General features: G+C 37.7%; 1 protein-coding gene across 6 annotated transcripts in view; it reads left to right on the top strand.

The window, feature by feature from the left end:
- Nucleotides 1-9,430: 9,430 nt before the first annotated feature.
- UBE2W (ubiquitin conjugating enzyme E2 W) overlaps nt 9,431-24,025 on the top strand; it is a 68,527-nt gene continuing 53,932 nt past the window's right edge. For 3 of the 6 annotated variants that reach the window (XM_090283739.1, XM_090283737.1, XM_090283738.1), the window contains exon 1: nt 9,431-9,532. In XM_090283739.1, coding sequence (XP_090139865.1) covers nt 9,431-9,532 — 102 coding nt within the window. Of the gene's footprint in view, nt 9,533-15,729; nt 15,765-23,929; nt 23,969-24,025 lie in introns of those variants that run through there. The other 3 variants (XM_090283743.1, XM_090283742.1, XM_090283740.1) reach the window with 3 other exon arrangements.

Raw genomic sequence — 24,025 nt, 5'->3', positions numbered from 1 at the left:
GCATTGATGTTTCTCTCTCTACCTTCTTGAAAAGATTATAGGGAATTGGTATAATTTCTTTCTTAAATGCTTGGTATAATTCACCAGTGAACCAACCTAGGCCTGGTATACTCTATCTTGGAAGGTTATTAATTCAATTTCTTTAATAGATGTAGGCCCATTTACATGTCTATTCTTGTGTGAGTTTGGTAGATGTGTTTTTCAAGAAATTGATCCATTTCATCTTGGTTATCAAATTTGTGAGCATAGAGTTGTTCATAATATCCCTTTATCTTTTCAATGTCCATAGGACTTGTAGTGATGTCCCATTTCATTTCTGATATTAGTAATTTGTGTCTTTTCTCTTTTTTTTTCTTTAGGTAGCCATTTATTGAAGAAACTGAATAATTTGTCCTGTAGAATTTTCTGACTTCAGCTGTTTGCAGTCTCATGATGTGGTTTAATAAGTTCTCTATTTTGCACCTCTCTCACCCTTATTACCTATAAACTGATCATGAGATTTAATCTTGATTAGACTTTTTTGACAAGAGCATATCATGTTCTTTCTATTCTACCATCTTCAGGAGGCACTTAATATCTGGTTGCCCCACTTTTACTGATGTTAACATTGATCAGTTGGTTCAGGTGTGTCAGCATGATCCATCCATTATAGTTTCCCTTCATCTTTTCATCTGATCATTTTAGCACCCATTAATGATTGATGTCATGCTCCATTTCATTACTTAAAAATTGTCATTTTTATTTCTTTATAGCTTCCGTGTGCAAAAGCTGAAATTCTTCTATAAAGAAGAACTCTCCTTTATCAACCATTTGGATACCTTCGAGTACAGTGTATATAGAAAAGGGAGAAAAATGTTAATATTTCCCCCTTTTTCCCAATGAGTTGGTGATCTGTCAAACTCCAAAGGTGACCAATGTGTTTTTTCTTAGTATCATCATGAATTTATGGCATAATATGATTGTTTATGTGTATACATAGATATACATATATTTCCATGTATATAATTATGTGCTTCAGTTTATTGCAGTCCTTACTCATTTTGTTGCTCAAACCATCTTCTCTTTGGCAAGAAGAGCCCCTTCAAAATTGGTTTCTGTAATGATTTAAAACCTTTTGTTGCTTTTCATTGCATTTGACAAAGCTAATTAAGCAAAAGAAGTCAGCAACAGGATGAAATTTAATATTTACCTCAGTGACTCTCAAAGTTTCCATTTAAATAACCCTACATGTACATTTGAGTATCAAGAAGTTTGAAGAACATTCTATTTTAAATAACTCACTAAAGAGAAAAATTCATGCTCTAGGATGATGTACCATGCCTGTCCTGTGGTTTCATATACCCTGCTATATCCTGGGATTCTATTCCCCCCAGTTCAGTCGTCGTCGTCGGCAGCCGTCCGTCTCGAGAGAGGATGGTGTAGCTTCTTAAGAGTCTATCTGCACCGCCGAGAATGGCTGTGCAGTCCGACTCGGGAGTGACACGGTATCTGTCTCCTCCCGTGTTGAATCGACATCTTGCGATGACGCTGGAGTGTCCTCTCCAGTGAAGCTGAAGCTACAGAGCCTGGGCAGGGTGATATGGAGGGTCTGCTGTTGCCCATGCAGCAGACCCCCCCTCTCTTCGCAGCTGAAGGGTCCAAGGGAAAGACGGAGTCAATACAGCTTGGCTTCAGGTGCGCCGCAGGAGTTGCCGGTGTTGACTACAACGTCAAACCGCCTTAGGGACTCCGGCTCCGGATTTTCTGTCGGGGTTTACTCCCTTAGCCTTTCCCCTGAAGAGGTATGCTGCAAGGCAGTGGAGGTTTTTTGGAATCAGAGTTTTCCTTCTCTGATGTGCCCTGACTGGAAGATCGAACCAGCGACACTTAGCTCGCAGGCCGACGCTCAATCCACTGAGCCAAACCAGCCAGGGCTCCCCCAGTTCAGTAATACTATGATTTAAGAAGCTATTGGGAGACTTCGTCAACATCAAACTAAATATATATGATCCACACAACCTTCCCTCTTCACACTTCTATTTCTCTCTCTGTTGACTCCCTTTCATGTATGAAAATATTTGAATTTACTTCTGAAAACAAACAATTGCTCTCTACCCTTGACCTTGCATTTGTCTCTAGTATAATCTAATCTCTCTCTTCTCTGCTGAGCCTCTTGATGTCTCTGTATCTTCACTTACCAGTTAATTCCACTGATGTACTCCACATTAACAGTTCAGTTTTTAGATTTTTTTTAAAGAAATCCTCTTAGATCAATTTATGTTATTGATAACTTACTCCCACCTCCACTCTTTTGGCTTCTAGGCTTCTCTCCTCTTCTTAAATGTCAGTGTTTCTCTAGCCTTTGACTTCAGGTTTATCATTCTTCTTTCTCCTAAACCTCTCCATTGGAATGATCTCTTTATTTTCATGTTTTCAAATGTACTGTAATCGTTTCACTGAATTAGTTGGACTCCTTGTGGGGCTGTCTCCCACTGTCCTTTCAAACCTGCTCCTTGGGCTTTCTTTGCCCTTAATGAAATCTCAGGATGGTAGCAGAACTTCTCCAGTCTCTGTCACAAGGACAGTCTTTTATTTTTATTTTTTTCCTTAGAACAGTCTTTTATTAGTCATTAAAAATTTCAGGTCATCTAATGTTATAATCCCAAGTTACACTTAAGTGAAAGCTTCTCCCTACCCTCTCTAACGTAAGGCCTATGATGCAGAATCCTGTTGAATATATTCCCTTCAGATATAGCAGTGGACTTTTGTACTTTTGTCTCTCTGGGAGCTCTACTCTTATCTTTCTTCATTCTAGTATGAATAGCTTCTTAATTATGGGTGCTCTCATTACATGTGATTTAAGTGGAGCTAACTCCACACCCACCCATGCTGCAAGAGTCAGCTCAGGCCCTACCAATCAGAGTACCTCACTCTTTCATCACACATTGGCTGAGAGTGATGCTGATTAAAGCTAAGCCAATCAGAGCTCTTCCCAGGTCTTTGCTGGATTTACTGAACTGGATATAAGTTGGATGGATGAGAGTTTGGGGACTAGAGGCCACATTGTTCACCACAGAGGCTGACAGAAAAAAAAACCTTCCACATCAGCTGAGCCTCTCTTCCCGGGGTGTCCTAGTGAATGCATTTGAGATTTTACAACTTCCACTTGAAAAAGGTATGACAGATGTCCTATGGGAAGTTTAAAATTCTCAAACATGTCCAAAATAAAATTATATTTTTCCCCTTTACTTTCATTTCTTTATTTCTAACAACTCCTCTGTTTTCAAATCAGAAACCTGGCACTCAGCTCTTTCCTTGCTCCTCCATACAGTCTCAGTCCTGTAGATCCCAATTACATGTGTCATGCTCCCTCCAGCTGAACACCTCTTTTGCCGCATGTCACCTCTGCTCAGGCCTTGGCTCTTACATAAGGGAAGCCGTCTTCAGCTCCTCGGCAAGATTATATGAGACTCACTTATGATCCCATCATAGCTAGTGAGTAGCTTTATCAATATTCTATGAAAGTCCTTTCCTCTGTTTTCCTGATTATAAGCAATGTGACTATGGTAACTGTATCTTACTCATCTTTATATCTCCAGTGTCTGGCATTCAATATACGCTTTTTGGTCAAAATTGCCACTTTTTTTTTTTTTTTTTTTTTTTATCAGACTGTGAAAACTCACCAATTAGATATATTTGGGGGCATCAGGTATTCCTGGTGAAATGTAAAACCCACCTTGCCTCTTAAGTTCATAGTTTAAAATGAATCAATTTGATTAGTTAGTTTTATTTTAAAACCTGATTAATGTGGGTCATTAAGAGAATGGAGTTGGAAGGACAATCCTGTATACTAAAGAATTCAGTCTGCAAAGAACATGTATGAATGACCCATGGACATGGACAACAGTGTGGGAACTGACTGTGGGGGCAGGGAGTGGGATGGGTGGAGGAGGGCAAAGTGGGAAAAATTGGGACAACAATAATAGAATAACAAAAAATGATATAAAAAAAAAAAGAATTCAGTCTGCAGAGTTGTGGAGTTAGCATTTCCAAGGTAGAATTCTGACTGTATTGTTCATCAGTTGGGTGATTTGGCAAATTACCTCACCTCTAAGCCTCTTTCCTTACCTGGAAAATGGGAATTTGGTGTATGTACCTCATAGTGCTGTTTTAAAATTTAAGTAATACAGGAAATAAAAGTGCCTCTCACAGTACCTATATGGCAAATGTAAATATTCAATCCAAGGTAGCTGTTACCATCATTGTCATTAATAAGGGCAGGTCTGGGAGGTTGCCACATGTGGGCAAGGACACTGGGTGGGGTAGGGAGAGGAAACATCCCAACCTTGAAAGTTTGTCTATGGCAAGTTCAGTTCAGACAGTGTCTGCCCAGACTGGTCTGTGTTCATAGCGATAATGAAATTTGGGATATTTCTCAGTCACTGCTGTGTACCTCACTCATCTCTAGCCAACATCTCATCTGCCCAGTGGAAAGAGGACAGAGTAATGTAAAGGAAAAACCAAGTATCGCCTATCATCCAAGTGGTGCTGTGAGTTCACAGAGCTCCTTCACATCATCATCTCATCTAGACTCCACCACAAACTGCATGTGGGTATTTTTACCCTCATTTTGCAGAGGACAAAACTAAGGTCCAGAGACATTTAAGTGACCAACTCGAGGTCACAGAACTAAGAAGCTGAGTTAGGATTCAAATCTAGGCCTTTTGATTTTCTAGTCCCTTTTCTAATACATGTTAAGCAAGATCAGGCAAAAATGCTCACAAAAGGGATGGGAAAACTAGGTATGAGATAAGTCATAAGGTGAGAAAGAACTGTCTGGCAGGGACAAAAATCACCAGGGCTGCCGCCCTGCTAAGCAGCAGAGGAAAGATAACTGCTTGGGCAATGAAGGCCCGATGAGCACATGAAAGAGAGAATAGAAATTGTGATTATGCAATTTTTTGTCAAGGAAAATTTTTTATCTGGAAAGTTTTGAAGACATGCAGACCCAGGGAGATAACTGACCATACCACTGTCTCCTACCATTAATGGGAGAGCCAGCCCGAAGGCCATCAAGGCCTTACTGGTGTGACTGTTAAAATATTGGAATAACTTTCTCTTTCTTTTAATAGCTTTATTACAGTATGATTTACATATCATAAAATTCACCCTTAATGACTCAATAATTCTGAGTAAATTTATACAGTTGGACAACCATCACTGCGATCTACCTTTGGAACATTTCTGTCACCCCCAGAAGAAAACTAAAATACAGTACTTCTATAGAGATTAGTAAATAGCCAGTGCCCTCAAACCACCGTCCCAGCACCCCACAAGGTATCTCCCTTCAATGGCCTCTGAATCCCCCCAGAGCTCCCCATGAGCTAATAACAGATACCTGGGCCCACCAGGCAGGAAGCATTCAGGCCCCTGCCCCTAGCACTGAGCAGCTTCTGTTCTGCATGGTTGGGTCCTCTGCCACATCTGTTGCTAAATAAGTTTAGTATCACCCTGGGAAAGACCAAGGCAAGAGCTCAAATCTGGTTCCCAATTCAGAGCTTTCCACACAGCAGACTGGAAAGTAAACAAATGGAAAGAAAAGAAGTACTATGAAACTGTAAAAGATAGGTTTTGAAGGGCAAGAGATTGAGCTCATCTCCATTGTCACCTTTTCAGGAAAGGTGTTCTGCCAACAGATGGACTTGTGAGGGTCAGGTAACTCCCTGAAATACAGAATTTCATGAGCATGTGTGTCCACAGCTCATTAGATTTTTAAAGGGGTCTATGGCAAAAGAAAGAACGAGGGAGGGAGAGAGGGCAGGGAAGAGAGGGAGAGAGAGAAAGAACAAAGAAAGGAAAGAGAAAAAAGGACAACTTGCTAAGAATATGTTTGGTAAGAAGTCTGAGGGAGAAGCAAGCAAGCAATACATTCAAAGATTGCAGACCTGGATAAAAGAATTCTTGCTAGAGGCAAAGTTCTGATTCTTAACTTTATTTACAAACCTGATATGTATATAAATCAACTATTTTTGACATGTAAAATAAGTCATACAGAATAGGTCACACACATAAACCATTTGTTAGTTTGTTAATTTTCTGTGTCCTTTATTAGAGGATTCACATGAAATGACTAGTTTCAGTTCAAAGTTATGAAAAATAATATACTTTTATAGATATGCTTTTCTTAATGTATTACTTTAAATTGTGAATTTGAAGTTTTTACTACTTTATGAAATCTCATCTATAGCTCAATTGGGTTACATTAACATTTTTAAATAGTTACCTAAAGCCCCCAAGTATGTCTGCATAAATTAAAATAAAGCCAAATTCATTCCTTATTATATTTATAAAAGTTATTTTCTTTTTTTTACCTCAAAGTAGTGCATCATCCCCATTGCATTTTATCTTAAGACTTTTTGACATGGTATTTTAGACACATTTAAAGTTTGATTCCATAATAAGCACATGGAATTTGAAATCTGGAAGAAACCTTGAAGATTATGTAGTCTGACTTGCTCATTTTATTGATGATAAACCCAGAGAGATTATGAGCCTTGTCCCAGCTTGCTAATAACAGAGTTAGGACAAGAATACAAGTCTTGGATTCCTAGCTTGGTGCCTTTTCCAACACCCAGTAAATAAGCAGTTGCCTGCTGAATTGCCTCAATTTCTCTGATGAGATCAACCAGTAGGAGACCAATAATAATGTACATACTCTGTGGAGTCATAGACTTAAGCAAGGACTCTCATCAATGCTGCCTGTCCATGCTCCCACAGGCATATTCCCATAGGAGTGCTCTTAACTCTCCAGTCTAGTCAATTACTAAAACTCAAGCATTCATAAAACAGTATTGCATCATTTGCCCAGTGGATCCCTTTGTGGGTCCTTCAGGTTACTAAGTTACTTGGTTTCCCATATTTCCTTCTCTTTTCTGCCAGAAAGGGTCAGCTGTTTTTAGTCCTATCACATGCTTTACTTTTTCCTAGGAAGGGAAGACCTTGGGCACCTGGACAGCTTGTGTCTGTCCTGTTTTTTTTTCCTTTCAGGGAGGTGAGATAAAAATGTCTTCCTTTAACCTGATGGTCATTTCTCATTGCTATGGATATTCAAAAATGAATATCATTAAATCTAACAAAAATTATTTCTCTATATTACCTAATATCCATTTTATGTTTAAATTTCTCCAGTTGTCTCAAAAATATCTTTTTTACATTGGGGTGTTGGAATCAGGATCCAAACAAACTTAACATTTGTTTAATATGTCTCTTAAGCATCTTTTATTGCAACTTATGCTATTAAAAAGATTAAGGGTATGGGAAACTAAATTTACTATTGCTGAACTATTTACAAAGTGATTGTACCAACTGCGCTCCCATAGAGTTTGAGAGCTCCACTTCATCTTCCATTTTTGGAATTGTCAGGCATTTTACCTCTTTGCCTATCTGATAAGCCGTATTCTGTAAAGAACTGTGCACTTAGTCTTTGAACTTTGTATAATAAAGTATTTTAAACATTTCATGTTCCCTGTAGATAATTATATGCCCCCACCCCATGTGAAAGTCAGTGTTTTAAGTCATGAGAACATCATGATCTTTCTGTTATATATGAATAAACTACTGAGGTAATTATAAACTATTTAATATTTCCTAGGGAAGATATGGCTGACACTGACTTTTCCCTCCTATGAAGATCCTTTTTAACACGTATAAATCCCAAGAGACCAGATGTTGATTTTACCATGAGGCATGTCAAGATTCCTATAACCCCTTTCCTTATTAGATTTGTCACAGCAGGTTTTGGCTTTGATTATGTCATAATGCTTTGTGGGATCATCTGATGTCATTTATACCTGAGGGAGAATCAGCTTTTAAACAATGTGAACCTTAGATGGTAAAACGTGATCTTCTGGAGCAATTTTTTGAGATCATAGGGATAAATATCTCCAGAAGAAAACGAATCTGGGAAAGCTTTCCTCTTTCATTGGTATATATGGGTTTTTTTCACAGTTGAAATGTTGACAACACAGTGAGCTAACACCTGATGTGCTTCTTGGTTATCCTTGGTTGTCTAGAGCCTCCAAACATTCCTTAAGGACATAGTCATTTTTTACAATCAATGAGAAAACCAGCCATTTCTAGCAGTTAGGGAGGAAGTCTGAGAGAAAACAAAGTAGACCAATATAGTAAATTCCTCTCTAATGATGAATAGTGTGTTTATTATTGTACCATGGAAGAATAAATTTTTTAACGATCTTTTTCACTTTTGAACACATTTTACATTAGGGAACTTCCCAGAGAACATAATTTATCTCAAGAGTGGAAAGGATGATATCCCAATTGTTCTTCTAGTTAAATCTTATAGAAATTTATAAAAGATCTCCAAGTTAATAACGTGACAGATTTTAAGCTTTCATTCTGGTAAAGTAAAAGCCTTCAAGTCCATACATCAGCCACCTTAATTTTTTAGAGACAGAACGTGAAGTGCAAGCCTTTGGCTTCCATTTTCCTCTGATAAACCAACGACATTTTCAGTTCTGGAATAGTTTTTTAAAACGTGGCTCCTGATAAATTTTGGCAGAACCGGTGCATTCCCAGGATAAATTCTGTAAACTCAGCTTTCCCTATTCAAATACATCCCTAGGTAGAATGACCACATAACTGTTCACTATAAAACAGGTTGAGAAGGTCTTGATGTGATAGGTTATTATAACGTGACACATTTTAAAAAATAAATTCATATCTAGGGTCAAATGTCTAATCAAATGTCAATGCTGTAATAATTGTAACTATTACTAATACACGTGCAGTTTTTAAACTTAAGGACTGAGGTGAAGGGGCGGCAATGGCATACAGACCAAAAAAAGAAAGAAAGAAAAAAAACTTCAACATTTTCTTTTCCCCTCTGGGCAAGTTTCAGCTCTAAAAAGTCTACCCTTGCCTTTAAAGCAAAGTGCTGTTGTGCTTCCAATTCTCATTCTGTTGCATCAAAAAACAAAAACAAATAAACAAAAAAACCTGTGTCTCTCTTCCCCAAATTAGGGATGTGAAAAGCCTTCCAAGTTCGAAAAGACCAAAAATCAGCCCCGCGGAGTTTTATCCGTCCCCAAAGTGGGTACAGTGGCGGGGAAAGACATTCGTAAGGGAAAATCTGTAAATCATACACCTGTGATTGAAAAAACGAAACAAAAAAATCACCAGTTCGTACATCATCAGGATCTAGGGGTATAGTCAGGAATAAAACAACCAGTCAGGTCAGAACCAGAGCCGCATTCCGCAAACGACCGGGACAGCTGTGGGCTCGTCGGGGACGCTGGACACCAGGATGGGACACTGACAACGCCATTTACCGCAACCCCAGACCATCCCGCCCCGCCCCGCTCCGCGGGCCCAGCGCGCCAGCCAATCCCCTCACACCATCCCTTCCTTCGGAGGCCCCGCCCCCGCGCCCAGGATGCTGGGCCCGGGCGGCCTGACGCGAGCACGACAGCTCCGCCCCTTGCGTCTCTGGCCTCGCCGGCCTTGGGGGGATGGTTCCATCATGGCGTCAATGCAGGTGAGCGGAGTTTGCAGCATCTGGGCGGGCTAGGGAACCTGCGAGAGGATGCAGGCGTTCCTTCGGGGGCGGTGTCTGGGACTCCAGGGCACCGGGCGGGCTCGGGGGTGGCCCTGGCCGCCAGTGTTTCCCCAGTCTTCGGGGGCTGGGGAGGAGTGAGAGGCGACGGAAAGAAGGGCGGTGGGGGTGGGGGGACGGGCTCGGTCGGTCGAAGCGTACGCCAACCGGCTGGGAAGTTGGGGGATAAAGAAGGCGAAGGTGAGGAAAAGGCGAAGTTTGGCATTGGCTCGGCGGTAGTCGTTCCGAGTCATCTTCCGCTCGCACAGTCGGCCGCTGCTGTCCTGCGGGTGGCCCCAGGGATGCCTTTTCCTCTGCGGTCCCCGGGCGGGCGGAAACAGCTGCTCTCGCCTTCCTCCGCGGGGCAGGGACGGCCCCGACCGCGGCTAAGTGTGGGAGAACTGAAAAGGCGTTCCCGGGGAGGGCGGCTGGCTGCAAAGGCGTTTGGCGGCCTCTGCCTAGGCCTCCCTGACTGCGCGGCCCTCGGCTCTCCCTTTGCGTCTTAATCCCTTGCTTCTTGGGGACCTTCCTCTATCAGCCTCTGTACTCTCAGCGAACAGCCCCGGCCCGTCGCCTTCTCCTCCCCGAAGTTGCCCTTAGATCATCTACATCACTTACCGCCTTTATACATGCGATGGCCCCGAGAACCGAGCCACCACCGCCGTAGACCTCCCGGGATAGCTGGGCAATTCAGTTTCTTTTTTTCCTATAGCGCCCCACCCTTGTAGTCACGGCCAGTCTTCAGCCCTTTGCCCTTCCTCTTCCCCTGATCTTTAGTGGAACCTCAGTTTGGTAGAAGGTGTTTGTTAACCCGTGTCACATATACTTGACTTGAAAATGCGTGGGTGTTTGGCTTTCCATCTTAATATAACCTTTTTTTCCCTCCCGAATCCAAGCAGGGTTTTTTTTTTTTCCTGGCAAAGATGGCAACCACAATTGCAGTTTTGTAGAGATTGACTCTTCATTATCTGTAGAGTGCATTTAATTTAGCAATGAAGACTGCCTGTATCAAAACACATAGGAAGAAAAGGTAGAACTCGTTTCTAGTGTCAACTGAGCTCTTTTTAGAGTTTTAAGGACGACGAATCAAGTAAAGAAAGAGACCACACTTTTTCTAAGGATTTTGTGCTTTTATTTCTAGAATAATAAGCAAGTATCCCTAATCACCCTCTGGATTTTTCTCCTTTCTAGGCCAGAAGAGTGTTTTCTTTTTTTTAAATCTCTTCTCCTTTTTCCATCATCCTCCTCTTTTTGGTTCACATTTACTTATGTGCTTTTGTGTTATCCCCTTTTAACTTGTTTTTCATACAGTTATTCTTTTTACCTTTGCTCGCACCCTGCAAAATAAGAAAAAACAAATTATATAACATTCTTAGTTGAGAAGATGTCATGAAATGGTCCAGGGAGGAAAACAAGAACAATTTCAGGAAATATACTTGACACTAATCTCCCCAGAGATGTTAAAGAAGTTCCCTTTTTTGAGGCCCCAAAAGGAACTGGAACACAAGTTGAACAGTAGCTAGACTATATGACCAATTTAAGATTATTTGTAGTAAGATCAAAAGTATTTGTTTTAAGACTGAAAATTAAGGTTAAAATAGGCAGTACTTATGATTATATTTCACAAGAGAATTATGGGAATAACTAATTAGCTGGGTAGATTCAGGCTTCAAGTATCTGGAAAAGACAGGTTTGTTTTTATAGAAAAATGAGTCAGTACGGAACTTAATATTCATAATCATGAATTTTACACGGTGACTTAGGCAATGGAAAAAAATACTTGCCATTGTAATACCAAATTTTCCTGTCCCAAGTCCAGTGATCCCTCACTTATCGCGGGTATTGATTGCGTTCTAGATCCGCCCTTGCGATAGGTGAAAATCCGTGAAGTAGGAACCTTACATTTATTTTAGTATTTACTGTACGGTATTGCAAAATTCCGCGATATAGGGAAAAATCCTCAATAAATATAATATTTTTAAAACTCCCGCGACACATGAGGCCGCGATAAGTGAATCGCGATATAGAGAGGGACTACTACTGTACTACTTTTGACTATCTTAACACCCTTTATTCCTTTATGTCTTCTGATGAATGGAAAACTGATGTTCCCTATTTTAATTAAAATAAAACTAAACCTTTTCCTTTTATTTGTATTTTTAAAACATACAGATTTTCTGGTAACATCTTGACAGGTATTTTAAAATAAGTAAATCAGGCTTTTTCAAACAACGTGTCTTTGGTAAACAATTTTTTTTTCATGACCATTTAATAGCAAAGCTTAACTTTTTTCAGAACAATTAATTTACACACAAAACTGCAACCAATTTACAAAATTTGCCCTGACCAAGTCGTTACCTAAAAAGTTTTCATGTTTCGCCCTGGCTGGTGTCGCTCAGTGGTTTGAGTAGTTCCATTCCCAGTCGGGACATGCCTAGGTTGTGGGCTGTGTTCCCTTTGGGGGCTTGCCCAAGGCAGCCAATTGATGTTTCTCTTTCTCCCCCCCTTACCCTCTCTCTAAAAGTAAAATTAAAAGAAAAAAAAGTTCTCAGATTTATGTATCTCACCCACACCAGGATATTGCTCCTGTCGAAGAGATTACTTAAGCAGTAAGAGGAACTGTATTTCTAACACATGCATGTTATATAAATGCAAAGTAGGATTTGATTACTTGAATTGATAAAAATGAAATAGACTTTAGGATCAGTAACTGAGTAGACTGAATTTCTCCTTGTAAAGTATGTATTTTAAAGTTGAGGTTGTAACTGCTTTAGTGTCTTCTATCAGTGTCTCCCAACCTTTTTTTCAGTTTGTGGCACATGGAGAAAATAATTTTGAATCTCATGCTAAGATGGGTGAGGTTGTTGGAGTTTGAAAGCACCTAGCTAGGCAATTCTGTGTAAAAGGCTGGGGATGAGGATCAGTATTCTGCTACACCTGTAATTCTGAGGAAGCCCTACTGTATAATATTGCTAGAGTTGTTTAATATACAGTACAAGATTGTGGATTTCAAATTCCTGTGGGCCCTTTGAGACATTGTTCTCCAGTTTTTTATTTTTGGAACAAAGTCACAAATCTTCAAGAATGTTCTGGTTAGATTATGTTTTAAGAAAGTATTCTTAGAGAATGGTGGGCTATGACAGTACTTAAAATTGGTAGCAGTTAGAGTAAAGAAATATATTTAATTTTGATAATACTAGAAATATTAAAATATTGAATGAAAGTTCTTTGTAGCAAGTTTTTAGATTCTTTTATTTTTTGGTACAAACTTTCTATTCTCCAACTACAAAAGCACTATGAAAGTGGATTTTTATGTGATTCTAAACATTCTTAAAGTGTAGCAATATCGGGGTATTCTCTTTTCATCTAAATTGTAAAATTGTGTTGTGTGGTATGTTTCATTTTGTATTTAATCTTTTTTTCTTTCCCTGTTGTCTCATTTCATTCACAAATATGCATTATGAAATATTTAACTGATTTGGCCTCCTGCAAATATACATATATACACTTGCTTTTAGAATATAGCTGTTTCAGACTTTTCTTATGTTGGAAGTTTTTAAGTATACAGTACTTGGTTACTTTGGCCGTATGAATATATTTATTAATTTCAGGTGTGAACTCCCCTTAATGTTGTGTCTAAGATCTTAGAAAATCAGTGCATAGCAGTTGGTACTTTTCAACTCTAAAAACAGTGATATATTTGAAAGAAATGGTCAGTTGAATTATTCTTGAGGATTTTCTGCATACTCTCCCTCCTTACCTAATTGAATCTTAGACTGTTGACTGTTGATTTGGCTAGATGGAAGGAGATTGACTTTTAGTAACAAAAAGTGGATTATGAATGTGTGTTTATTTTCAGTTGACTTAGAAATAAATCAATTTGGATTATTCATTGCTTTTTACTCAAGTAATTGGCTGTTGTGACAGAGAGGTGGAATATGGGCTTATGGACATATAATATTATTGTAGTCATGTTGCCTTGACAATTAGATTCTTTGTGACTATTTGTTGATCTTATGAAGGGGTATAGCATAATCAAAAGTTAAAAAATGGGCTGTCATCTTGGATACTGAGACTTTGGGCACTGGGAACTTGGGGGAATATAGGTAGAATTATATTACAGTGGAACCTCTGTTCCGGAACTTAATTCTCTCTGGAAGTGTTTTTGAGAAGTGGATTCATTCAAAAACCAAATCTCCTTTGTCACCTGAGAGATGTGTGGCTGATTATACAGATACCAGCATGAAAGGGTTGTTGGATCAAGACTCAAGACCCCCGCACCCCCAAAGTCACTAGTCAACTGAGACTTTTTTCCATGGACAGCTTGGTCAGAAACTAAGACAGAGGTTTGACTGTATTTGAGAAGTTTCGCTAGAGAGTCTGGTTGTGAGTAGGGCTGTTCAGGAGCTGTTGGAGCAAGTGGCCAGGGTAAGGGAGAACAGCATACAATAGAATCAAAGGTGCGAAGGTGTTCTCTTTGAAGGATACACATCAGTGGATAGTAGAGTAACACTGAGGTGAACAGAAGGATAAAGCTAGGATAATCATTTTCGCTCATTGCAGTCGATGTGCCGCCTTCTTTTTTTTTTTTGCTGTTAATAAATTATTGTTGTATGAGATGCTTTCTATTTTTGTCCCCAAGTGTGTGTTTGGGTCTTTTATTTAACTCTTCCATTCCCTTGGGCCATAAATTCCTTGAGAATAGGAAACATGCATCCTTTGTCCCTTAAATGTACTCATACTGACCACAGTAAATGTTTGTCCATCACTTGACACTTCAAAAGGCATTCTTACCCTGGCAAGGTAGCTCAGAAGATTAGAGCATTGTCCAGTAGGCCAGGATTGCAGATTCCATCTCAGGTAAGGACACAAATAAGAAACAACCAACGAATGCATGAATAAGTGGAACAAAAATTGGATCTCTCTCTCTCTTTCTCTCCTTCCCTCTCTTTAAAATCAGTACATAAAAAACAAATATTAAAAACATTCCTAAATAGCAAATTCTGCATCAGTTTAATTCTATTTTAGAGAAACCTATTAAACATTTCTATAGTAGTGAGATTATGAAGCTGTGATTAAAAAACCAAACTCTGAAATCCACTAATGCTATGAAATTGTAGGTATAGAGCATATTGAAGTTTGTCATTATAGAGAAATCATTGGGATAATTATTTAACTTTTCAGTCAAGAATTAAGCATTTCCTAAAATAGAGCTTTTGTAGCTAAGAAAATGAGAGGATAATATTCCTTACATTTTATAATATAAAATTATTTTATGCATCACATTTTTTAAAATTTCTTTTTTTAAAATCCTCACCCAAGGACATTTTTTTTTTTTTTTCATTGCTTTTAGAGAGAAAAGAAGGGGGAGAAAGAAACATCAGTTGGTTGCCTCCAATACATGCCCAGACCTGTAGCCTAGGTACATGCCCTCACCAGGAATCAAACCTGCTACACCTTGATTAAGGGACAGCACTCCAACTGAGCCACACTGGCCATGGCAAAAAGAGGTTCTTATGTGTATACCTGTGTACTGAATGAAATTGTAATAGCAAATCTTTACTGTTCAAAGATAGTATTTTTAACAAGATGAGTTTTAAAAATAGGGATGATTTGGCATTTTTCTGAAAATATACTGCATAGTATTCATCTAAATTGAACATTTGTTAGATGAATTTTATTGCATCTTTGTATCATTGCTGTCTGCTTTAGTATTAATCTTATCTACAAAATACTTGTTCACATTTCCTTATTTGATAACCTGTATTTATGAATGCAGTTTTTGGATCACCAACAAATGGTGCATGCCTTTGAATTACTTTATGTTGATAAAAACTCTGAAATTCATTCAGTTGCTTTTGTAAAACTTCATTAGGAAAAAGAAAGCACAGAATCTGAATCAAAAGACCTAGATTCAGGTTCTGTTTCACTGCTTAACAGCTGTGTTGCTCAAAAATCAATGTGTAATGTAGTGGTTAAGACAAAAGTAGATTAACAGAGAGATAAACATGTATATAACTGCTTTTGATTTTCCTTCTCCATACTTGTTCTTTCTGTGGTATTCCCCATGTTGGTATATGGCAACTTCATTCTTCATTTGTTCTACCAGGGACCTTGGTTTCATTCCACCCCATAGTCAAACCATCAGCAAATTCTTTCCAGCCCTATTTTCAAGGTATGTCCAGAATCCAACTGTTTGTCTACTTTTCTGAATTACTCCCTAATGTAAATCATTATCATCCCCATCTGGATTATAGCAACAGCTTCATAACTAATTTCCCAGCTTCTGCCCTTGTTCCCTACTATCTTTTCTCAACCTATTACTTTGATTTTTTTCAAAAACAAAAGTCTAATATCACTTTATTCATATCCCTTCTATGGCTTCCCTGTTTTACGCAGAATATAATCCAAAACCCCTATTATGGTCTAAAAAGCCTTAGATTGTCTATGGCCTGATCTTTCCCCCTTACCCAACTGTTGACTTTTCTATAGCCTTATTGACTTCCTTGCTATTTCTGCCTTTGCCTTTGTTTCCTCTGTTTGGAGTGATTTGCTGATATTTTCTCCTGTTCTGCAAGCTGTGTTACCACACTCTTGATGGTGTTCTTTGAAGCACAGTGTTTCTAAATTTTGATAAATTCAATTTATTTTATCATTTGTGCTTTTGGTGTCATAACTAAGAAATCATTACCTGATCTAAGGTCACAAAGAATTTACACTTACTACATCTGTGTTTTCTTCTGAGAGTGTTATAGTTTTAGCTTTTACATTTAGGTATTTTATTCCTTTTGAGTTAACTTTTGTTATATGGTATGAAGCACATTTAGTTTTACAGCATTAATATGGCAGCTTGTTTTCTTTTAGAAGTTGTATAGGTCCAAGCTGGGCATCCATCAGGTTTGATAATGTCCTGCTGGATTTAAGTTATTTCTCTAGGTCAATGGAGCTGTTAGCTGTTTTTTAGATGAGAATTCATATTGCAGCCCTAACTACTGAACAAACTTAATTATAATCCTAATAACTTATTGAGGATATTTATGTATTCATATAACTTATTGCAATTAAAATAGGCATACCAACTTTAATTTTTAGACTTACAAAACCTTTGAGCCATAGGGCATTTTAAAGGTTATAGTCCACCCATCATACCTTTTCTTTAAAATCATTGTTGCATTTTGTAGAGGTAGGTAGTTGATAAAATATAACTTGTTTACTTTTTTACTATATGAAAGGAATATATATTGAGAAAATTGAGTATACAGTATAGATTTTTTTAGTATATAGATTTTGATATGAGATAAAATATTACATTCTTAAGAAAACCAATTTAAGGATTCTTCTACTGGAGAAAATGACATAGTTGGCCATGTTGGTGCCATCTTGTCTCTTGGTGTTGCTTAGTAGAAACCTTATAGAATTTATGTCTTAATAATAATTAATTTGAACTGTCTTGATTTGAAACTGCTATAGTCCATCCTCATTCATGGATTATTCTGTATTGTGAATTTGCCTACTTAGTAAAATTTATTTGTAACCCTAAAAATGGATATTTATGGTGCTCTCGTGGTGCTTTACACAAGAGATGGGGGGAAAAAGAAAAAGGAAAAGGAAAAATTTGAGTTGCTAGCAGTGTTCCCAGCTGAGGTCAGACAAGGTAAGCTCTGCCTTGTTTTTCAGCTGTCATACTGTAAACAAGTGTCCTTTTCTTAGTCTACTTAGTGCCACTTCTTCAACATTTCTGTGTTTAAAATGGTCCCAGGTGGAGTATTGAAGTGCTGTCTGATGCTCCTAATTGCCAGAAGGTTGTGTGTGTTAGGTCACCTTTGTTCAGGCATGTGCTGTTGGCTTTGGGTTCAGTGTTAAAGAATCAGCAATCTATATTAAGGAGTCTTTAAACAGAAACACAAAAGCCATTATTATTTTTGGTTGAATGCGACCAGAGGATCGCAGGAACCTAACTCTCTATTTACCCTAGAAACTGTGGTTTCGTATTTGCTGTGACTTTATAGGCCGTAACTACTGTGAATAACGAGAAATTACTGTATTTTGTTTAAATTATCATTCCACTTTTGATTTGAAATGTATTGAAGGCAGGTTAAAACTGGTAAAAAGTGATGTTGCTACATTCAGATTCCTTCTTTGCTTTTTTCTATTTTCTACTGTAGATCAATACTTTCCTCCCAGTTTTTTCTTGAATTACCCACGCAATTCAAGTTAATGGTTTTCAGTTCTGGCATTATATTTCAAATCACCTAGGAAGCTTAAAAAACAAACAAACAAACAAACAAAACTATCCCCAGAGATCTATTTATTAGGTCTGGCATGCATCTTGGGTATTGTAATTTTTCTCAGATAATATACTCCCTAAATTTAGAGCTCAGCTTCACAATGATAGGGGAATTTAGATGTGCAGATTTTGTAAATTGCATGAGATGTAATACATCTTGGACCAGACATATGATACCAGTTGTGTACCAAGACAAACCTACGTATTTTATAGCGTGAGTCTTTGGAGTTGAATAATTACAACCTCAAGTTTTTATTGTTTTAAATAATCTTAGCCCTGTATTAAAATGTAAATAGCCCTTCTTTTAAGTCTGTTGGCCTTTCATAGTGTCATTGTTGCTAGCCCTTGGATCTCTTTTCTAAGGCCTATGCTGAGCTTTTTTTTCAGTCCATTAAAATCCCTGAGAGTTGGGTTATGATTCTGTGTCCTGGGTCTGTCTTCCCTGTCCTTAGGCTGAAGTGGACATTACTGCAAATGTGTATTTTCTGTTACTGTCTTTTACTTGTTAGAAATACTAAGCATCACTTTTTAGTCACTTTTTATACTGAAATTCCATTTTTAATTCTGGCTAGTTTGGTAGCACTCTTGTCTTTTCCTTGTTCCTGGGACTTAAAAAAAAAAAAAAATTATCTAGCAGGTTATTTAGTTAGCCCTTCCACTCTTTGTACTATCTTTCTGAATTCATATTTTACTCAAAATCTACTTTAGTTTCTTACAGCTTTATACCTGATATCATGAACCCACCAAACTTAGCCTCAGTCCTCACAGCTGTACACATTTACCTTGTCTGCCCTCATAGCACATTTTACCTCTTTCATAGGATGTTTCATTTCTGCTTTATACTTATAGGTACTTTGTCTTTATTAGATTTTTAACTCACTAAAGGCAACACTGTTGGTAGGAAGCACTCAGAAGTTTTCTGAGTAAGTAGAGACTCAGTAAATACTTTTTTCCAACATATGTGATAAACAGTATGCAAACTGCTTTCTTGTCTTTGATTTTTTTGATGACTTTTGCTTCAGCTTCTGCCCTGGCCCACTTAATGAAACTAAAGAATTGAGTCGAATAGGAAAAAGTATATAGTATTTTAAAATCAGTGTAAATTTTCTTTTAATTATATGCATCCCTTTTGACTAGATTAATATTTGGTTGTGATTCTTTCACTCTGTAGATAATGCCTTAGTGAAATTCTATTTTTGTCTGATGGTAGTTTTTCTTTTCTTAAGCTTCTAGTATACAACCCTTAAAACCTTGACAGCAAATAATGTTAGATTTTCCTTCGTTAATACTAAAATTATGTGATTGTTTTCTCCCTAAACACAGAAATATTTTGTCTCGGGGTACTTCTCGTTCTTGATGTTATATCTCTCTTCCAAATGTTTTATTCTTAGGGTGTGTCTGTTTGCTCGTTGGAAGAGGAGGTATGAAGGTTGTGTGGGTGGGGGTGTTTGGTATAGGGATTTTGTAATTGGTTCTTATAGATGTTGCAGAAGACAGAATACAGTATTCCCTCATTTACTGAGGGTATTACGTTCTAGACCTCCCTCCCCCAGCAAAGTAGGAACCTTACATTTATTCTACACTCTTAAACCTACGTAACTTTAACAACATATGTATACAGTACTGCAAAATCAATTTGGTGAAAAATCCGCAATAAATAATTAAGTATAATATATTTTTTAAATATTTTTTATTTTTTGGTTTTTCAATTACAGTTGTCCCATTTTCCCCCCATTTCTCTCCCCCACCCAGTCCACCCCTTCTCCTACAATCATATCCCTCCCCGTTGTCCATGTCCATGAGTCGTTTATATACAGTCTTTGAATAAACCCTTCCCTTACTTATCCCCCTTCTCTCCCTCCCCCCTACCCCCTATTGACTGCTATTCTGCTCTTTGTCCTATTTAGTTCGTTTGTATTGTTCTTTAGTTTCCTGTATTAGGTGATATCATATGTTATTTTTCTTTATTTGCCTGACTTATTTCACTAAGCATAATTCTCTAGTTCCATCCATGTTGTTGCAAATGGCAGGAGTTCCTTCTTTCTTTCTGCTACATAGTATTCCATTGTGTAGATGTACCACAGTTTTTTTAATCCACTCACCTACAGATGGGCACTTAGGTTGTTTCCAGCACTTAGCTGTTGTAAACTGCTGCTATGAACATAGGGTTGCATAAGTTCTTTTGAATTAGGGTTTTAGGATTTTGGGGGTATAGGCCTAGCAGTGGAGTCGCTGGTTCAAATGGCAGTTCCATTTTTAATCTTTTCAGGTAATTCCATACTGTTTTCCATAGTGGCTGCACCAGTCTGCATTCCCACCAACAGTGCAGTAGGGTTTCCGTTTCTCCACATCCTCGCCAACACTTGTTGTTTGTTGATTTGTTGATGATGGCCATTCTGACTGGTGTAAAATGGTATCTCATTGTGGTTTTTATTTGCATCTCCCTGATGGCTAATGATGTTGAGCATTTTTTCATGTGTCTATGGACCTTCTGTATGTCCTCTTTGGAGAAGTGTTTGTTCAGGTCCTTTGCCCATTTTTTAATTGGGTTATTTGTTTTCTTGATGTTGAGTCGTATAAGCCCTTTATATATTTTGGAGATCAGTCCCCTGTCTGTGATGTAATTGGCAAATATGTTTTCCCATATGGTTGGTTTCCTTTTCATCTTGCTGATGTTTTCTTTTGCTGAGCAGAAACTCTTTAGTTTGATGTATTCCCATTTGTTTATTTTTTCCTTTATTTCTCTTGCCTTAGGAGATGTATCCGTGAAGATAATTGTTATTTTAAAATCCTTGATACAATGAAGCCGCAATAAGTGAACCGTGATATAGAGAGGGACTTACTGTATCTGTTGATGTCTATGAAATGCAGGCTGGCTTCTGACAGCCTTTTTATCTTTAAACATAGTTACAGCTTTAGATAAAGAAGATGTGGTACATTATTTGGTGGGTATTACTCAGTCATTTTTTAAAAAAATGAGGTCCTGGCTGGTATTGCTCAGTGGATTGAGCACCGGCCTATGAACCAAAGGGTCGCTGGTTGGATTCCCAGTAGGGGCACATGCCCGGATTGCAGGCCAGGTCCCCAGTTGGGCATGTGTGAAAGGCAACCACACATTGATGTTTTTCTCCCTCTTTTTCTCCCTCCCTTCCCCTCTCTCTAGAAATAAATAAATAAAAATCTTTTTAAAAGAAAAAGAAAATGAAATCTTGCCATTTGCAGCAACATGGATAGACCCAGCTGGTATTATGCTAAGTGAAATAGGTCAGACAGAGAAAGACAAATACCATATGATTTCACTTATATATGGAATCTAAAAATCAAAACAAATAAACAAGCAAAAAACCTCTTAGATATATGGAGAGCAAATTGGTGGTGGCCAGGTGGGATTGGGGGTTGAGTTGAAAAGGAGGAAGGGATTAAGATGTATAGATTGCCATATAAGAACACAGTGGTGGGGATATAAAGTACAATGTAGGGAATATGGTCAATAATATTGTAATAACTATGGTGTCAGATGGGTACTATACTTACCAAGGTGATCACTTTGTAAATTATGTAAATGTCTACTGTGTTGTACACCTGAAACTAATTTACTACTGTGTATCACCTGTAATTGAAAAAACTTTAATTAAAAAATGATAACCATTACTCTGATTTTTATATCTTTGTAGGTGATCTGGTTTTAGAATTAGCTGTATATTAATCGGTGTTCTGTACTTTCACAGTGATGTGTTTAAGTTTTGAATTCTTTGTATTTATGCTTTTTGGAATTTGTTGGGCTTTTGGACCTGAGGATTGATGTCTTCAGCGGTTCTGGGAAATTCTCAGGCATTATCCCTTTAAATGTTGCCTTCCATTCTTTTTTTGTTCCCTTTGTCTCATATTTTTATCACTGTTTTTCTGGATAAATTTGTCAGATCATCTGCTGTGTAATCAATCTGTTATTGAAGTTCTTTAAATTTTTTAAAAAACTTTTATTTATTTTCAGAGAGAGCAGGAGAGAGAAAGAGAGGGAGAGAAACATCAATGTTTTGTTGCCTCTCGCACAGCCCCAACTGCAGACCCGGCCCACAACCCCAGGCATGTGCCCCGACTGGGAATTGAATTGGCAACCCTATGGTTTGCAGGCTGGCACTCAATCCACTGAGCCACACCAGCCAGGGCACCTTAAAAAAAATTTTTTTTTAAAGTTTTATTTAGATGTAATTTGTATGCCATAAAATTCACCCATTAAAGTGTACAATCAGATGTGCAACCATCTCCATAATCTAATATTAGAATAATTTCATCATTCCCGAAGGAAAACTTATGCCCATAAGCATGCATTCTCCATCATTCCATTTCCTATTCCCACGAGTGCCTAACAGATAACAGTCTACTTTCGGTATGTATAGATTTGCCTGTTCTGGACATTTCATATGAATGATATCATATATGTGGTCTTTTGTGACTGACTGACTGGACATAATGTATTTGAGGTTCATCCATATTGTAGCATGTATTAGTACTTCATTCATTTTTATGGTCAAATAATATTCCATTTTATAGATACAACGTAGCTTGTTTATTCCATTCATCAGTTAATGGGTATTTGGGTTGCTTCCACGTTCTAGCTCTTATGAATAATGTTGCTATGAACATTTGTGTACATGTTTTTATGTGGACATGTTTTCATCATCCATTGAGCCCTTCAGTCTATTTTCTAATTATACAAGAAATACCCTTCTACTTTCTTGTAAAAGAGTCATAGTAATATGAAAGTATATAGTGTGAATAGGGATGTCCTCTTTCCATTTCCACTTCTAGGAGGGAAGTACTGTCAAATAGTTGGATGTGCTTCTTTCTCATCTCTTATATGCATTACATAACATTTGTATAAATAAACATCTTGCTTTTGTTTTAACATAAAGAGATTATATGTATTTTTGGGGTATGCTTTTTCTTTATTTCAGTGTTTTGCAGTTCTTAATGGTTGTAGTAGTCTTGTTTTCATATGCCATAATTTGTATAACTTACCTGTTGATAGACATATATTGTTCCCAGATTTTTTTCTTACAGTGAACCACTTAATATCTTTATTAATTTTATTGAGACATTTACAGAGGCAAATAAATAAATAAATAAGTGCCAGGCACACTTTTGAATGCTAGGAATACCAAAATAAATACACCATAATCTTTGCCTTAGAGTTGCTTACAGTTACATAAATGCTGCAAGAATATAAAGTAAGTTAATTGAGGATCTAGTGCTTTTGTATCTAGGGAAGAAAGGTTGTTATCACATCAGATGTTGCATGCTATTGTTTTCTGAATAATTTCTCATTTGTTCCTTACTAACTTTTTTTATGTATCTTTCTAGATTCTGAGAAGTGAAGTTGTTGCCTCAAAAGATAGAACTTGTATTTCTACGGGGTTTCTATATGCTTCTGTCAGTTGCATGGGCATTACTTCATGGACTGCTTTTAATTAAATTCTTGCCTAAGGTTCTCAGGTAGCAGGAATTCAGACTGCAAACCCCTGTACGTGTCCACTTGAGGTTATGACATTTCATGGAAGAATTATTTTGCTTCTACCCATTGCTGAGTTCACAACAGGCAGATTTCATTATTGTCTCCTGCACCCTTTACCTTATTCATCCTTACACTGGGGCTTTGTAGTTTTATGTTGTTTTTTGTCAAAGTCCTCACTTTTTGGTTTTGCCCCCTCCACCCTTGTGGTTTGGTAGAAACCCACAAGGCAGAATTTCAGAGTTCCTGCATCCACTTTCTTTTTGTTTTCTATAGAATTAATTTAGAATATCTACTCTGCCATTGTATGGAAATGAAATTCTGTTTAGTCTTTGAAACACATTATTTAGCTTTCAGTGTCCTAGTCCTGGTTTTTCTCCTTTTGGGCACCACTGTACCGTGAAAGCATGTAGAAGTGATTTATGCAGTTCTTTCTCTTTTTTAGGCTGAGATCTCTTTAAAAACAGGAATCATTTAATATTGTCACTTTTTGCATCCAAATCTGATTTTTGAAGATGTCCATTTAAAGTTAAAATACCTTCATTTATTGAAGACTTTCTATTTCCTAAAGGAAAATGTTTCAGTAAGTTACTATTAGCAGTTAAGGTCTGTATACGTGTACTTAGTATGTATTAGAAAA

The sequence above is a fragment of the Furipterus horrens genome, unplaced genomic scaffold (genome assembly GCF_987537825.1).
Source record: "Furipterus horrens unplaced genomic scaffold, mFurHor1.1.pri manual_scaffold_7, whole genome shotgun sequence".
Taxonomy (NCBI): Eukaryota; Metazoa; Chordata; class Mammalia; order Chiroptera; family Furipteridae; genus Furipterus; species Furipterus horrens.
The sequence above is the reverse complement of the archived record's forward strand: the minus strand, read 5'-3'. Positions and strand labels throughout refer to the sequence as shown.